Source organism: Balaenoptera physalus (assembly GCF_965194825.1).
Source record: "Balaenoptera physalus genome assembly, chromosome: 20".
Classification (NCBI taxonomy): Eukaryota; Metazoa; Chordata; class Mammalia; order Artiodactyla; family Balaenopteridae; genus Balaenoptera; species Balaenoptera physalus.
In genome coordinates, this window is record NC_138901.1 from 36297543 (window position 1) to 36316036 (window position 18494).

The 18494-nt window shown below is 40.2% G+C and overlaps 1 protein-coding gene across 4 annotated transcripts in view; it reads left to right on the top strand.

The window, feature by feature from the left end:
- Positions 1-18491, top strand: part of LOC309649736 (uncharacterized protein) — a 68671-nt gene extending 50180 nt beyond the window's left edge. Inside the window, exons 2-3 of one of the 4 annotated variants that reach the window (XR_014257262.1) lie at positions 3391-3502; positions 6300-18491. Coding sequence is in view for 1 of the 4 variants with exons in the window: in XM_082440168.1 (XP_082296294.1) it covers positions 3391-3430 (40 nt within the window). In the remaining 3 variants the exon portion in view is untranslated. Of the gene's footprint in view, positions 1-3390 lie in introns of all 4 variants that reach the window. The other 3 variants (XR_014257263.1, XR_014257264.1, XM_082440168.1) reach the window with 3 other exon arrangements.
- The last annotated feature ends 3 nt before the right edge of the window (positions 18492-18494 follow it).

Below are 18494 nucleotides of genomic sequence, written 5' to 3' on the forward strand. Positions count from 1 at the left end.
AATTAGTTGCAATTATTAGCTCTACTGCAGTAGAATGCACAATAACAGGGGGAAATGAGGCCATGGGGGAGATACAGCATAGATAGGAACTGCAACTGATCACACTGACCAATTTAAGTCTTGAAAAAAGTCTAAAACCAAAACCTATTCCTGAATCCTCAGGAGCCAAGGATATGTAGAAGTGCAACATATAAGGCAAATACTGTACTTTCACAGTGTTCCTTCTCATATCTGCCCACATCCTGAGGCAATGATCCTGAAGCTGGTTCAGCAGGCAGAAAGAACAGTGGGGCTTGTCAGAAGCTCTGTGTTTAAAGGCTTGCTTTTCTTTACTAGCTGTGGGATTGGGGCCAGTCAGTTCCATTATCTGTTTGGAGGTAGAGACCTTGTAGAGTGTTGGGAGCCTTGTGTGTGAAGCACCTATGACCATACTTATAGTTTGATAAATGCAGATTGAGTCTGTGATGGTCTCCACTGTAACCTGGCTCTCTGGCTAAGCCAACACACGATTTGTTTGGCCCTACCTTTGTGCCTTCAAGAAGACACCACTATTTTCTAGGATTGTCTCCACTATTCTAGTAATGTTCCTAGCCAAATATATCTAAATTTGCATCTTTTCAGTGAGTAGTATAAGAAGGTGTTTAAGGTTTTGGGACTTCTATTAGTTTCTTAGAGCTGCTGTAACAAAGTACCAAAACCTGGGTGGCTTAAAACAACAGACATTTATTGTTTCATAGTTCTGGAGGCTAGAAGTCTGAAGTCAAGGTGTCAGCAGGGCCGTGCTCTCTCTGATGGTTCTAGTGGAGAAGACTTCCTTGCCTCTTTTAGCTTCTGGTGTTTGCCATCAATCCTTGCCATTCTCTGGCTTGTACATGCATCATTCCAGCCACATAGCTGTCTTTTCCCTCTGTGTCTCCACATCATCTTCCCTCTGTGTGTGTCTGTGTCTGTGTCCAAATTATCCCTTTTTATAAGGACATCAGTCATGTTGGATTAGGGTCCACTCTAATGACCTTGTTTTAACTTAATTACCTCTATAAAGAACCTATTTCCACATAAGGTCAGAATCTGAGGTAGTGGGGATTAGGACCGCAACATAACTTTTGAGAGGATGCAATTCAATCTATAACAGGAGCAATACACATCTGGGTTCAAATCTTGGCCGTACCATCTATTAGACATGATCTTGGTCAAGTTATTCATCTCTCTAGGCCTTGGTTTCCTCATCTCTAAAATCAGGACTATGTTATTAACCACCTCATGGGGTTGTTTCGAGGATAAAAGGAGATACTATTTGCCAAGTGTCTGGCAAGTGATGAAGGAGAAGGGCATTTTCATGGACATATCACTTTTTCTTAGAGAGAGGAAAGCCCTTTGTAGAAGCCCCCTGAAGGGGTGGGTCACATTCTCACCTCCTCAGTACAAGTGAGGCTGGGAAAGTGAATATCTGATATTTTTAGTCTCAACGATGAGACATGGGCCCTGCTAGCTACAAAAAAGTTAATAAACTGAAACCTCAATTAAATAGAGTTGGGAGGCCAGGAAAGGATACTCTCACGTCCTGTAATGACAGCAGAGCCCAGCGGGAAGGAGAAAGACTCCTCTTCTTTCCTGGCAAGGACTCAGCCAATGAAAAGCCCCAGACTCTTTTTTTACTACAGAATCCCACCCTCCTTTTCTTCTTTTATAAAGCATTTTCCTTCCCTTGCCCTGCGGGGACTTGCACGTGGCTTGCCATCGTTGCAGACCCCAAATTGCAATTCTCCGCTGCTCCTGAGTAAACCCATCTTTGCTAGAGAGGTATCTGGCCATCTATTTGTTTTTGTTCAGTACAGCAATGAAGAGGTAGGGTATGGGTGGGAAATGATCATTAAGTAGGCAGTCAACATTGTCTTCCCTGTAGACCCTTTCCTTTGCATTCCCCCTATAGAAGTCAGAGTGTCTCTGAATATTGTATTCAGCAGGTGCTCAGGTATGAGTTGACTACAGGTGGACAGTGGTAGAGTTGGCTGGTGTTCCTCTCCCCAAAGTACATGGACCTGAATGGTAGTCCCCTTCTGTCCCTTGAGACTTGAAGCTTCATTGAAGATGTGTCCCTTTCCTCAGAGAAGGGTACAATTTTGCCATCAAGGGTACCTGATACATTGATCCCTTTACCATCTCAATAAAGGGCTAAGATAGAGACCAACCAGCTGTGTTGGAAACTTATTGTAAGGGGAGGTTATTCCTCAGATTTTGTTCAGCCTCAGAAAATAGGCCTCAGGTCTCCAACTATCCAGAAGTTTAGGAATAATAGCAGAAGAATTCAGGAGGATAGAAAACAGTTATTTTCAAGCATGTTTCTTAACATGGAATCTCTCCTTCAAATAGAAGCTTACAAAGGAGCCCAATATATAAAACGTATTTCAGCAGAGCTTTTCTGGTTGATATAGGGTTAGTTGGGAAGACCCAGGCCTGATGCATTTACCCTATTCCTTTGCAGTGTCTCTTAAGACACTTTTGTGGAAATACCCACATTGGGAGTTCAAAAACCACTGGGTTAAATGCTCATTGGTGAGGATGCTACTTCCAACCCATCTCCATCATGTCGATATTTGTTCTTGAGTCTGGGGAAGGAAAATGGAACCTCTCTAGAGTAGCAGGGAGCCCATAGGCCAGTTCTCCAGGTCCTGCAGACCCGTGGGCAGCCTGCTTCTCTGTGATTTCTTCTGAATTCTATAGCGCTCCATCTCCCTGACAGAGAGGGCTCTCTGTGTTCCCAATGGGACAGCAAGACCCCACGTTTCTCCCAGGCACTGAGTCAGCCTCAGATCCTGCGCTGACTTCAGGGAAAAGAGGACTTCTTGGTCTTCTGATGCATAAACAAAGCTTCTAGCCTGTGTTCCCACAGGGTTCAGTATCCTTACAATGCCGCCAAAGTATACGACCAGAACTGACCTTCTCCATAGCATGGTTTAGGACCACAGTCAGGCATGCAGATCCTTACAACATCTGAACGTGGATTCAGATCACATTCTGGCACAAATCTGGTGGTGTGCCAATGTAGCCCAGTGGCTGATATTAACCTACATCTGCTGTGCTGATTTTGAACCCAGCTTTGCCTCTTTCTAGCTGTACAGACTTGGACAAATTACTTCTCAGCCTTAGTTTCATTACGTATAAAATAAGGATAATAGTATTCCCATCTTAGGACTGTCATGAGATTTAAATGAGGTGATGTGCACAAAAACACTTGTTCCAGTGTGTACTCTCAGTAAGCCCCCCTGCTGCTGCTGGTGTGGCATCGGCAGGTGGGCCTCCAACCCCATTGCATGCTTTGAGTTCCCAGCTGGATCACCGTCAACATTTTTACTGTTAACGTTACCTTCGACCATTTGACCTTTCTTTCAGAAACATGATAATTGTTGAAAAATTCTCAACCTTCCTGTGAGGCATGGCCCGGCTAGTGAGAATGTCCTGTAGTAACCTCGTCACCACATCCAGCTGAGCACCATAAGCAAAGGTAGAATCGAAAGAAATTGGGTGGCATCTCATGCATGCCTAGATATTCTGTTATTTTGTCACAGGCATGGGTGAAGGGGCTGAGAAGTACACAGTGAGCTGAACAGGAAAGGCAGGGGCAGGAAGAAAGATGTGCTGTGAAAAAAACAATGACCTTCTGACTATCTAAAGCCCAGGCCTGAATACTAAATGGCTGGGAACACAAGGCAGTTGGGTTTCTCATAAAATCAAAATCTGGTGTGATAATGGTACTGTAGTTATGATGGAGTTGGATGCTTCAGTACTTAAGGGTGAAAATCTCTTCCAAACTTCTGGTCCCAATCCCAGATCTCCTAAAATAGACTTGATAATGGGACCTGAACATCCATATTTTTAAAAAGTTTTCCAGGTGTTTCTGTTTAGCACACACATTGGTAGATTTTTGAGATACATTGTACTTACTCGAAACTCACATCCCTTGGTTAAATCCCTCCCCCAACCCCAATGTGGTGTAGAAGTACAGAGGTGCAGGATTTCCTTTGATTTCTAATAATAATTATCATGTGGGTAGCATTTTGCAGTAGTTGAAGGAACTCTGGTTTGGGATCCGGAGACCTCAAGTCTAATCATCATTTTCTTTCAATTTCCCATGGGAATTTAGACTAACCATGTAACTGCTGTTTCTCAGAGATAATGGTTTCTCCTTACACTACCTTATAATCATCACAGGGTCTGTGTAATAGCAGGGGCAACCATGATTATCTCTTATATGCAATGTTACAAAATTTCTTCTTACTTAGATTTTTCAATGCTTCTCAATTTCTTTAGGCAAATTATAGACTGTCGCATTTTACTTATCTTGCACTTGGCCTGTCACATAATCACAGTAAAAAACCATAAGGGAAAAGCACATTTACATGTGCGCACACGTGCAAACATACATTTTCTCTCTCTGTCTCTATCTCTGTCTCTCTGTCTCTGTCTCTGTCTCTCTCTCTCTCACACACACATCCCTTTAATTAAACAGCCAGACCAGATGGCACTAAGTCTCAAGATACTTTACATGTAAGTAATCCTCTTAGACCCTTACTCAGAGCTTATTTACTCTTACTTTACATGTAATTCTAACAGAACTTGGTGATCTGACTTCCAGGCCTCATGTTGATTAGAAGCAGCAAACAGAACAAAAATGGGATGAGATGGGTGGGGATGCTGAGACTATCAAAATCTGAGCTTTGAATGCTCAGCAACAAGGCAGAAAAAAAAAGAAAAAAAGGATAACAAACAGAGCAATCTGGAGTCACTGAGTTTTGAGATAAATAATCCTTTGTGCTCCCATGGGTCCTGGCAATGCTGTGATACAGCACAGTCTGATCCTTTCTGTTTTTGAGGCTGACTCTGAATCATCAAGGAGGCTAAATTAAGTTCTGTATTTTAGGTTGGGAAGCATGGCCATGGGTACTCTAGCTAAGAAAGATTTATATCTAAAATGTTAAAAACCTTCAGAGAAGATTTGGTTTCTGAGAATCATTGGAATCATATAGTTTTAGAATTGAAAGCATCATAATCATAATAAAATTATAATTTATTAAGTAGTTATTTGACAATAAACTTCTCCGTTGAGCTGACCGACCAGATATGACCTTCTGCTACCCATTAGTAGAAGCTGGTGGGCTAGACAGAGGAAGCCTTTTTGCCATCATTAGATGAATCTTAAGATCCTCTCCAAAATTACAGAGAAGGAAGTTAGAGGTAAAGGAGCGAATTTGTAATTTGCCACAAATAGCACATGTCCAAACATCGTTCCTACTTCTTCCCTTCAAGAACCTTGTATTCTCCAGCACATTTACAACGCCCCCTCCACATACCATCTGCTCCGCCTTGCCTGCCCTCCCCCCCCCAGGCCCAAATCTATTCCTATTCTTCAGTCTAGCTCAGTGCCACCTCCTCCAAGAAGCTGTCTGGAACTTTCAGTTGAACTTGATCTCTCCTTCCCTGAATTTCCATGGGATGTCACTTATCTCTCTCATTGTACATTTCAATGTCTATATTGTATTGTATTTTTTTTTTTTAATTATGGCTTCTTCCTGTTAAGAACCTGTAAATTGCTTGAGGAGAGAATCTAGATTTGATTCACTTCTGTGCCTCCAATAGCATCTGGCATAGTGTCTCACATATACTAGGTGTCTGATAAATGCTTATTGAGTAAATAAATGAATGAGTCAAGCCAGTCAGATACCCATCATTTGCATTTGTCAATGCTACATGGTTGACATACAGAAATAGGGACTCTAGGGGAAACATGAATTTACAGACAGAGGCATTAATATGGAAAATTAGTACACTGATTCTTTTTCCTTTAGGGAAGTAACAACTTTCCCTCTTCTTAAAATGTGAGGCTAAGAGTGGTGGCCTCTCTCAAATGAAGAGAAAGTCACTGACCATCATCATAATTTGGCCTTGCACTTACGGCTGCAGCTTTAAAGCACATTTGCTTGACACTCTGTGATTCGTTGGCTGTTAACAAAAGTAGTCTAATAGCACCTTACGTTTGCCTAACATGCAGAGCTTTCAAAATGCTTCAATAGACATAATTTCTTTTGGCTGTCATGACAAAGTATAATGGCAGGTAGGACAGATGTTATTATCCTTGATTTTCAGATGAAGATTCTGAATCTCAGTGAACTAGTATAAATTACACAAGAGAAGTTACATGAGAAGTGCCAGAACCAGCACCATTTTTGCCAACACTCAGTCTAGCACCTAAGCCAGTAGAACACACAGAAATGACTAATGCAAACCTTTCTTGTTTGGTTCAGCCCAAGAGTTCTTCTGCATCTGTGAACATCCACAGTAAGCATTAATTCTACAACTCATTTTGCATTTCCTAACTTGTATTGCCAGTTTTTTTTTAAATAGAGATAATGTGATGGTTAATTTAATGTGTCAACTTGGCTAGGCCATGGTACCCAGGTATTTGGTTAAGCATCAGTCTAGATATTGCTATGAAGGTATGTATTTTTAGATGAGATTAACATTTAAATCAGCTGGCTTTGCATAAAACATATTACCCTCCATAATGTAGGTGGGATTCATCCAATCAGTTGAAGGCCTTAACAGAAGAAGTTTAAGGCTGCTTCCAGAAGCCTTAAACTCGAGTTGTTCGGCTCATCTCTGGTTCTTCAGTCAGCCAGGCTGCCCTGCAGATTTCAAACTTACCAGGCTCAGAATTGTGTGAACAAACTTCTTAGAGTAAATTCTCTCTCTCTCTACATATATATACAGTATATACACACACACATTCACTGGTTCTGTTTCTCTGGAGAACCCTGACTAATACAGACAGTTCCTAATTTAATAAGTATAATTTGTTTTATAAATGTATTTAGATATAACATAGAAGAACTCAATGAATTCATGATACCAAAATTTTAAGAATGAAATAGATAGACGTCTCTCTTCCCACCAAAAACCAAGCAAACAAAAAACTTCAGAAAAAACCACCCCAAAACCCAAAAAACTCTGGGCACCATTGTAAGGGTTTCAACTCCTTACTCTGAAAATTGACCATTACAAGGAAAGAGTTCAGCATGTATTCTGTCCTTCCTATATAAACTGTACTAGAGAGTAACCCAGCCCTAATTGATGAGGGACAGACTTCTTTACAAAAGAATTCCAGCCAATAAATGTGGAAGGAATGATAGAGCTAGACCTATTTTCTAACATCTAATGCAATCATTCAGGCAATGATCAGCAATTGATGAAACCATGAGATGAAAGTTTGATGGAGAACTTTATGATGGCTTGACCACGTGGACACCACCTGAATCCACTCATCAATTTGCTTATCACTAAAAGTGGGACAACCAGACATTGCACACCTTCTGATATGAGGCAATATACAGCAAACAGAACCACCTATGAAGAGTTCTTGCCAAAAAAGAAGTTGAACCTGAATAAGCCTTTAATAACTTCAATGTACAGGAAATACGGCATCTAGAAGAACAAATTAAAGGAAATAATGAAACAAGTGAGTAAACTCCAAGTGGGTAGGGTGACCGAGAATGAAAGAGATGTTATTCATAGTTATGCTGGGACAAAAGACATAAACTGGGACTGTACCAGGAAAGACTAGAAGAATTGTCATCATAAGAATTTGAGTTTGCTGATTGCAATGACATGGCTGAACTTTGCTCATCTATTTCCTTCTTTTGGCATTCAATCAACATTCAAAAGTCTGTCTCCCGAGTCAGGCCATGACACTAGCCCCATGTCTGCTGAGTCTGCAGTAGAGACTGAAAAAACCTGCCCACATGATCCTTGGAGGCTGGAAGCACTTGCATCTCCTCTGTCTCGCAGGCAGAGGTGTCCCCATGCCTGGGCGTGGAGGCTACATTATGAAATGCTCCCCCTTTGCCTTTTTAAAAAATACTTGTAATAGAAACTCATTGTAGAAAAAATTGAAAGCTACAGCTAAGTACAAGAAGAAAATTTTCACAATTGCCCAGGGTGCAATACTATTAATACTTAAGTGCATGTGCTTTTAGACATACATATGTATATTTTTTGTACCGTAATGTAACCATACTGTATATGCTATTTGGAAATTTGCTTTTTCTCACTTAATATTATATCATTAACATATTACCATGTTAATGAATTCACTGCTACAATGAACGCCTACTATTCCATTGTAAAGATGCACCATAATTTATTAAACCATTCCTGTTTTTGAACATTTAGCTTGTTGCCAACATTTTGCTCTGTATTCATCTTTGTACGTATTTCTTATATACTTACACAATTTTTTCCATAGAAGAAATTTCTGAAAGTGGAACGGCTGGGTCAAAATGCTTTCAAATTTTAAAGGCTTTTGGCATATGTATCTGGTCAAATTGCCTTATAAATAACTTGTATGAATGTATATGCTCAGCAAGAGCATGTGAGCACTCATCTCTCCCCCCAACACCCCCCAACATCATCATAAAAGCTAATGTTTATTGAGCTCTTAGTATGTGCCTGGCAAAGTTATAAGCATTTTATTCATAGCAATTCACTTAATTGTCACAATTCCTCTGTGGTAGTTGCTATAATTATTCAAAATGTATGATGAGGAAACTGATTATACATAATTGTATTTTCAAAACAGAAACATAAGAGTGAAAAAAGTAAATAAAAAGTTATTTCCCCATCTTAAAATCCCACTCTATTGAATAACCACTGTTAAAAGTTGGTGTGTATTTGTGTACATATTTTCTATTCATACAAAACATGTAAATGTGTGAATGTACTTTGTTTTTTTAAACACAGAAGAAATCATACTACATATACTACCAAACTCCTCTGTGATCAGCATTTTTCTTCTAATGATATATGATGGGCATGGCAGTTCCTGCAGATTTACCTCATTCCTTTGCAGTTGCATGACATTCTATTGTATGAATGTGCCATATTGGCTCATGTCTCTCTCATCTCCCCAACCAGGCTGTGAATTCTATAATCTATAGCACAACTTTTTGTCACTTAGCAAGGTCTGAGCTCATAGCAAATGAACACTGGATGGAAAAACTTGTTTTCTGTAGAGTGTATATTTTCTCTGAAAATCCAGGTATATTAAATGGAATCACCCATCTGAGAAATGCCACCCTAAGCAAGTTACCAATCTCTAGGCTTTAGTTAATTCCTTTAGCAACTGGCTGCATTTGGCTGTGTATTTTCTGTGGGACTCATAACACCTTTGAAGTTTAGCAATCAGTTGCACAATCCAAAGCTTCTCAAGTAGGTTAGAAAATCACTAGAAAGGGACTTGGGAGGCCGGGGTCCTCGTACTGACCATGCCATGTGACCTTGAACAGGGCACTTTTCCTTTCTGCTTCTCTCCACTGTTGCATTAGGGGTTGGGCATGGGGACATGAAGGCCTTATCTAGCTATGAGATCCTATGAATTTACAAGCCAGAGCAAAATCCACCTCTGTGAGCCATGCAGTAAGAATGGGCATGACAGTTCATGTTCCCTGAAGAATCATTTTAACTTTTGGCATGTACACTTGACATTTTTTAAGACGGAAAAATACAGAAAGGAGAGCATATGATATAGCCTTAGAGTGAGGGTGAGAAGTGAGCCAGATCTGCCGTATGGCCTCCCAGAAGCAGAACAGGAGAAAACCAGTCTGTGCTATTCATTCTCTCCTACTTTAAGCACCTTCCAAACAGCTTTGCAACCACGATTTGGAATGCTCTGTTATAAGGGTGCAGGGAGACGTTAGGTAGGGTCATATGTAAATTCACTTATTTTATGTAGAAAGTAAAAAAAAAGGTACGAGCTTATACATACACTATGATTACTAATATGAAAAATATACATAAAAGTGGCAGAAAATGCAACAGAATAGTATAATGATTATCTCTGGGTTATGGGTGATTCCTATTTTCTTTATACTTTGCTCAAAGTTTCCCTAATGGATAGGCATTCCTTTTATAGTCAAAAAAATACAATCAGAAAAACACAAATACTAATAAAAAACCAAGCATGCAATTACACTAACTGCTACTGGAGATCACTTGGGGTAGTTAAAATCATCATTATCTCTTTCTTTTCCAATTCTAGAGCTTTCAAGTTTACCTTAACAAACAGGTATTAATTTTAGAAGGAAAAACAACCCCACTAAGACAGTTGCCTATACCAAATTCATTCTCTCCCTTTTCTTTTGTAATGAAACCCTGAATTTGGTTGGGGGGAATGTCAATGTACCCTGCAAAAATCTGCATCTTCCAGGCTTCTTTGCAGATGGGGGTAGACATTTGGTTAAGTTCTAGCTCATGAAATATAAGTAGAAGTGGTTGAGTGGGCCTCTCAGCTGACTTGACTGGTATCAGCCCATTTGCCCTTCCCCTCTTATTCCTCTCTCTCCCTGCCTGGAACTCAGATGGAAGGTTTGGCACTGCAGTGGCCATCTTGTAATGAGAAGACAACTTCAGAGATAGAAATCATGAAGTAAAGCTGATGGGGCAGAAATAAATGTACCTGGGTCCTTGGGGGTATCTTAGAGCCACTGTACAAAGTTGAACCATCTCCCTCCCAACTTCAAGCTGCAGGAGAGATAACAAAGTCCCCATCATGTTTCAGCCACTGTGTTTTGTGTCTTTGTTAGTCATAGCTGAGCACAATTTCTAACTAATGCATCCTCTTAAAAAATTTTTTTTAAATTCCTAATCACTGCAACCATGTGAAAACAAGGTTTTAAGGGGAAGGCAATTGAAATTCACTTAGGATGGAAATAAAAGGCAATGTTCTACTAAAAATTAAGGATTGTCTCCGAGGCTCCAGTAAATCTAATCTGTTTCACATTGTCAATGTTCCACGCTTGGCAGTAAGTTCATTATTTTTACATTTGGGGACAATAAGTTTGTTAATACATCCCAGCAACTAGGAAATCAATGCATCACCATATGCCTACACTGAGACCATTTGTCACGGTTTATGCTCCTTCCAAAGCGTGCAAAAGAGACCTTGACTTGAAGAAGCACCAACGTGGGGATAGTTAATTGAAATGTCAGATGAAAAACATGTTAGAAAATGGGGTGTGTGCATGCCTCCTGTGAAAGAAAAGGACTTAGCCCTCCGTTAAGCCTCGCTTTGCAGCTCCCTGATCAATAACAATGCCACAACCAAAGGCAGGTTTTCGGGACAAATCCTCCTGTCTATAGTTTCTTCATTCTAAAAGGCCAGTAGAGAGGAAAGTTCAGGAAAAAGGAGAGATACGGGGTCAAAAATGCCGGAGCTGGAAGGACCTTGGATGGTTGTTAATTAACTTCATTGCTTTCTTTCTCTAGATGAGCAAGTGGGGCCTAAAACCTCCCAGGAAGTTAGTGACTGGGTTAGAATTGGAACCTGGGGCAGCAGCAGAGTCTAATGGCACAGAGGGACGTGGCAGGAGCAGGTCCAGGAGGACTTGCAACCATTTTCCTGGTGGTTCAGTAGGGGCATCTTCATAGAGGAAAAAGCAAAGAGGGAAAGAGGAAGTTGGGTGATTTTGGTGGCGCTGGGGCCAGAACGGGTAGAGAGGTGGAAGGACTCTTTTCTATTGCTCTGGTTTCCCAGCCTCCTCTCCACTGTGCCTGTGAGGGAGGGGGGCAGCCCTGGCATCATCTCGGCTGCTTCATTCATTACAAGACTATGTGCTGCACGTTCCTAGTCTTCCAAGCTTGGGGATGTCAGAGCAGCCCAGCCACCTCCCTCCTGTGTCTGGGGCACTTTGTTTCCACAGAAGAGTAATTCCTATTCTACAGTTGAAGTAAAAAAGTCTTCCTTTCTCTAACAGGATGAAGATTTCCTGATGTCTTCAGTCCTTTACTGGGTGCTGCAGGGCCTGAAACAGGCATACAGGACACTCTCTCTTTTGTTGGAGGTACTTAAGATCCAGCCAGGAAAGAGAATTCAAAGTAAATGAATAGGATTTACAAAGTAGAAGAACTTATCTTTACATATTAAAAAACTCATCAAGGAATTTTGCCAAAACGTCCTTAACAGTACAAAGATCTAGTCCAAACTTGAAAATTACTGCTCATTATTAAAAAAAAAAAAATTTCCTAGATCAAGTTCTTAGACAAGGTTCCCATCCCCACTCATCCAGAGCAAGGCCTAGGGTTAGGCTGGGGGAGATTGGACGTAGATTATTGCCGTTATACATAGACAAAATCAGGAGGCAAGGTGGTGGAATGGTGTGGAGCAGTGGTCTCCAAGGTGAGGTGTACAGGCAGATCCATCAAGTACATAAAATGGTACAAGTATATGCATATGTGTATATATAAAGTGTAACTATCTACAGATCTAGACTTATTTAAATATGTATTATTTAAATATTCATAAATGTATACTTATTTAAATACACACACACAGGTGAGTACTAAAGTTTTCTTTAGTGAAGGGAATGCAGGCTCAGAGGTGTTTGGAGGCCGCTGGTTTGGAGAATGGGTTTTAGAGTCTCAGCTACCAAAAATTCATAAGATTGGGAAAAAAACAGTGCCTCTTAGGGTTGTAGTGGATAGACAGACAATACATGAAAAGTGCTCAGGAGTTTTTCCTGCTACTTGGCAAGCTTTGTGAGGACAGAACTTGCATCTGTTGTGTGCTTAATGTATCTCCTGGACCTGGCACGAGGCCTGTACAAAATAGGTCAAATATTTGTCAAATAGATGAGTGATCAATAGCTATGTGCAATTGCTTCCACACTGGAGTACACAGGAGTGACAATGGCATTAGGATTGAGATTACCTTTAATTCACCCCCTATTTGAAAATAGGTAAGTCATTCACAAACTTAGATAACTTATTTTTAGTAACAAATGACTTGCAGACATATCATAACTGATGGTGATTCATCAATAGGCTATGACTGTGATCACCAAACTTATGACTGTGATCTAATCTGATTGGATTCTTTCATGAGACATGTTTATACCAATCACCCTATAAACAGTGCTTTTTTAAAAAAATAAAACCCAGAAGGGGCAAATGAGAGAAAATGAATGTAGAGTATAAGAGGCAGAAGAGATTTAGGTTAAATTTAGGGAGACTTTCTTGTTGCCATTTAAGAAACCAATCGTTTCCTTATCTGGACCTTCTGGTTTTCCTCCTGAGTATCTGTCTAATGACTGTTACATTGAAATTTTTCCCCAAAATTCTATCATAATATAAGTTTTTCTCCCTCACCTAATGGCAAGCAACTTGTCACTGATAAATTTCCATGGTAAGAATGTTCTTATCAGTTCTGACAAACAGTTCAGATTCCAAATTCCACTGCCACGTTTCTTCTGCACGCTTGTTGGCCAATTTTAAGCACACCCCACCCCAGCCCTTGGAGCAACAGGCTTTTCTCTCCCTTGGTCCCCTTCATCCTAACCAAGTCCTCATTCTTCTAGTATCTCCTAAGTCTTGCATGCCTTTCAACCTTAGATTGCAGCTGAGGCCACCAGGCTGTAGATACGCCAAACAGAGAACCAGCAGATCCCAGCATATGGCTGATGTTTAATTAAATAACAGTCAAGTACAGAGAAGCTTTGAACAAAAAATAAGCATGTGCAGACAACTTCCCACTATCTTGGGAGGATGTGAAATAGCTGAGATCTTTCTTAATCTTAGTGTTGCAAAACCCTTATCTGGAACACTGACAGCCCAAGTGTTCTTTTACTTTGTATACTTCAACCACTACTGTTCTCAGGGAAGATGAAGTAATGAGAAAAGGGCTGTCCTTGGTACTCTTTAGCAACACTGGACTGTGCCCTCTAGTTCTCAGGGGCTTTTGCCCTCATCAAGAGGTTTGTGTTATCGGTGCTCCCTGAAAGTAAAGGCAGTGAGAGACAGATTGCAAAAGTGTGCACTCAGCAGGCCCAATCGCTCTGCTACTCTGCATAGATTCTGGGCTGTCATGGAATTATAGGCAAACTCAGGGCTGAGTCAGGATCCCAGGGGTCTGCTAATCCTATTCTGTCCCCTAAAAGTTCAGGCAAGACAATCTGAAACTCCCTTGTCTCTAAAATAAGAATAAATGTTCCTCCCCCTACAAATTTTCTGGCAGATTAAATGATGTGTCTGGCACTCACTAAGTGGCTTTTGAAGTATCTACGGGATATCTGGAGGGACTTGGATTCTTTAAGGCTAGTTCTGAGGCTTTTTTTTTTGGCTTCAACCCAGTAGGTTTACACTTGGACTCCATAACATCTTTTCTCTGTGACTGGCCCCTTCCTCCTCTTTATAGAACTTATTCCCCTCAATTATCCTTTACATTCTATTTAGGAAAACCATAAGCACATTTTCCTCCTCAAGACATTTCTCCTGTATTCTACCCTCCCTAAAAACACAACAAATTGTTACTCTGCTTGTGCATGTCTCTTTCCCAGGTAACTCTGATAAAGCTTAGCTTTCTAGCTTCTGCCCAAGGCCCCAACTCAGTATGGTGTCACATCCAAAAGAATCATGTCACTGACTCCAAAGGGCCTTAAAATGTTAAGCATCCCATTATATGTAGTAAACATTATCTTTCGACACTGTATTAGTTTGCTAATCTTATCCTAACAATTTACCGCAAACTAAGTGGCTTAAACAACAGGAATTTATTGTCACACGGTTCTGGAGGCACGAAGTTTGAGATCAAGGTGTTGGCAGGGTCATGTTCCCTCCAAAGGTACTAGGGTAGGATCTGTTCCAGACCTCTCTCTTCCCTTCTGGTAGTTCCTTGGCAAGTGGTAGAATAACTCCAGTCTTCACGGACATTCTCCTGTGTGTATGTCTGTGTCCAGATACCCCTTTTTCATAAGGACACCAGTCATACTGGATTAGGGGTCCACCCTGCTCCACTATGACCTCACCTTAGCTAATTACACTGATACTGATCCTATTTTGAAACAGGATCACATTCTGAAGTACTGGGGGTAAAGACTTCAACATATGTCTTCAACCCGTCACAGATGCTTCCCCCTATTTCCCAATTTCTGCTGTGTGTGGCAGCTCTCCAACCTCATCCTCCTTCTCCTCAGTGGTCCCATAAATGAGCCTGAATCTGCAGGAGCAGTCTTTGCCATTGAGTGGCGAGATGCGCTACCTTACTTTCACCTTATCTGCTGGTATTATAATAATAGTGGCTTTCGTTGTGTTGAAATCATACCATATGCCAGATATTTTACATATATAATTCTAAACCTTATCGACAACATTGTATTTCAGTTGAGCAAAAGGCTTAGGCAGTTAAGTGATGCATAAAAGTCTCAACAGCAGGTAGCGACAGAGGGTTTTGAGCTTGGCATTTCTGGCACCAAGCCCTGCCTTAGGCCATTCCATCTTGGTGTCTTTTGGAATATCAGAAGATAATGTTCTGGCCAAATTATCACAATTTATTTTTTCTTTGCTGGAAATCTGAAAAACTGTTATATGATTTAACAGCTTTTTCTTGAGCAGCCTCCCAGGTATGTACTTCTAGCATGGGAGAGAGAAAAAGAGGAATAAACATGGGTTTGCTACTGCCCTTGAATGGCTGAAAAAAATAGAGAGCAGAGGTGACACACCTACAACTGAGTTCAGATGCTGCCTCCTGCATGGACCCGCTGTGGACTTGCACAAGCTCTAGTGCTTTTCTGAGCCTCCATTTTCGTATCTTTAAACTACTTTTAATTGTGTCTGTCTCATAGGGGAGGGGGAGGGGGAAAAAAGGTATCTGGCATGTAGAGATTCCTGACAAACCTCCATTCTCTCCCTCCCTTCCCTGGACTTGGAAGAGTTTTGTTTATGTCCTTCCCACAACTATCATCCAAATTAGGCCAAAATATTGCATTTGCTTTGATAAAAATTGTGCATGATGGGAGAATAATGAATTAAAAGAAGGTGGAATAAAGGAGTCCTAATCCCAAAAGGAAACAAAAATAATGCTGTAGCATTTGACTGTAAAAGCAACTCCTTGGTTCTAGCTGGCACCCATTACACCAGGCTTTAAGACATTAGTTACAATTTCATAGCTGTGCAACTAATAATTCCATTGGGAATTAAAGCTTTATTTAAAAAATAAGAAATAAATCACAAAGTTTTAAACTGCAAACAGGTAAGAGATAGTGTTTACCTGAAAGAGGGCTGGGGGGCAAATAGGAAAAAGGGAATAACAGGATCTTTGTGTCAGTTCTGAAGCCAAAGCCTCTTGGGAAAATCACTCTTCTTTCTGGGCTAGTTTCCTTGTTGGTAAAATTCTTAAAGATACTTCTAGTTCTTATAAGATTCTAAGTGTACGTGCTATACAGAAAAGATTGTTTTAAAAGCTGAGAAGCTGGTTCCTGTTGGAGAACACAACTCCAGATGAACCACAAATCAGAGGAACAACAGGCTTGGAAAAGCTTAATGCCCTTTATTCCAACATCCACCCTAGAGTCTTTTTAGTTTCCTTCTTTCCTTCTTTTTTCTCTCCTCTGACTTTATTTCTGTTCCCTTTTCTGTCGTTGTTGTTACTTTAACTCTCTGGTTTTTTGTTCTTCTCGTTCTCCTTCTTTCTCTTAGAATTTATTTTTCTTTCCTTCCATTTCTGTTAATTTTTCTTCTTCAATTGACCGCAATATGGAATTGAAATATAATTGAAACTATTTGTTTATCTAAAAACTATCAATGAATGATTATATCATATTCTTAACTTTAAAATTAGATGAGATAAACATTTTATATTTCTCTCTCTCAAAAAGCTATGATTACAATTATTATTGTTGTCAACACTTTTCTTGTGGTCCTTGGATTTTTTTCTTCACTGATGTATTTTTTTCTCCACTAATTTATATGTATTCCCATGATGGGGAAATAAATAAGGTTAGTCCAGGTGAAGTTCACACTAGGGAAAGTGCAGGTTCTTAGAAGCTGTCTGTTAATTTACTCTATTTTCCCATTAATTTTATATTTTCACTATTAAGGTAAGGATGGCTCCTTGACCATAAAAGAAAAAAAAAATTTCTCTGAAAGATTCTCAATATAATTTTCAAATCACATATGTAAGAGAAAATATGATTTTCTGATAAAATATAAAGAAAAATTTTTAAATATTAAAAATCCGAAAACAAAATTACTGGGATTTTGTTTGTTTTTGTTATACTACTCAACAATCCAATGTCAAAACAGTGCCCATTGCTGAAGCTGGCAGGGCAGGCTGAGCCAGTACCTCCTCTTCAAGTTTTCTATAAGTTAAAATGAAACTTAATTTCTCACTTTTTCTTCCAAGTTTTGGAAGCCATCAGACTGTCAGTGAACTCTACAATTTCTGCTTACAAGCTTTGTCTATATTATCTCTTCTGTCTAAAATACCATCTCCTGTCCTACTTCCAAGCCCCCAACACATTTTTGTCCTTCTAGAAAATAGCTGCTTATCTTTCAAGACAAATCATCTCATCTTTGAAGCCTGAGTCTAAGATGAAATTGTTTATTCAACATTATGCAAATGTTTCTTGAGCCCCTTCTTAGTGCTAGGCACCCGTGTCTCTGCAGACTCCTGCACTCTAGGTAGACTTCTAGCACAGAATCTGCAATGCTTTCTTGTCCTTCATCCTCTGAGTCATTCCTGACTCCTCCTCTTCCTGTTAGGCAGCAAAGACCGAAGAGAGGGTCATGACACACTCATTTCTTTGTATTTCCAACAGGGCCTGATTAGAAGAAAGGGTTTAGTAAATCACCAAGTGAACATGTAAGTTGCTCTGAGCTCAGAGCAGGGAGGATTAATAAAAAACATACATACACAATGGAGATACTAATTCAAAATTGTGAAAATAAGTGAGGGAGCAGAAAAACAAACTTATAGTTAGTAGCAGCAAAGAAAGGGAACAGGAAGACAGCAAGTAGTGCTGGGGGGACTGATACACCAAGCCATGGGACCTCAGTAACTTTGCATTGGACCAGGTCAGATTTGAGGACTGGAGATTAAACTTCTTGATTAGAAGTATGAAAGGGAATAATATTAATATTCATCATAACAGCTAACCCTACGTGCCAAGCACTGTCTCAGGTGTTCTCAGTGAATTCACTCATTTAAATACTCCAAACAGCCTGGAGGTCCTCCCACTAGTCCTGAGGCACAAACAAGTGGCTCTGGTCACACAGCCAGTAAGTGAAGGAGGCAGGGTCTGAACCCAGGCTCCAAGCTTTGTCAGTAAACCACCATGCTCTACGGTTACTGTGTTCACCATATTGACTCACAGTGAGGAATGAATGTGAAGGCTGGTACCTATAGAAATAATAAAAAAGTCTGGAAAAGTTCAGTGGTTGCCTTGAAAAGAAAGGATTTGCTAAGTATAGGATAGATTTGAGCTAGTCCCATTCCTCACCACACACACACACACACACACACACACACACACACACACACACACACACACATACCATTGCACTTGCTTCTTTAAACCCTTTCTCAAATGTCAATCTCTCCTAGAAGTTGCAAGGAGAGCTTCATCAAGAATGTACTTGTAACCAGCTTCACTAAGAAGCTGAGATTTTGCATCTGG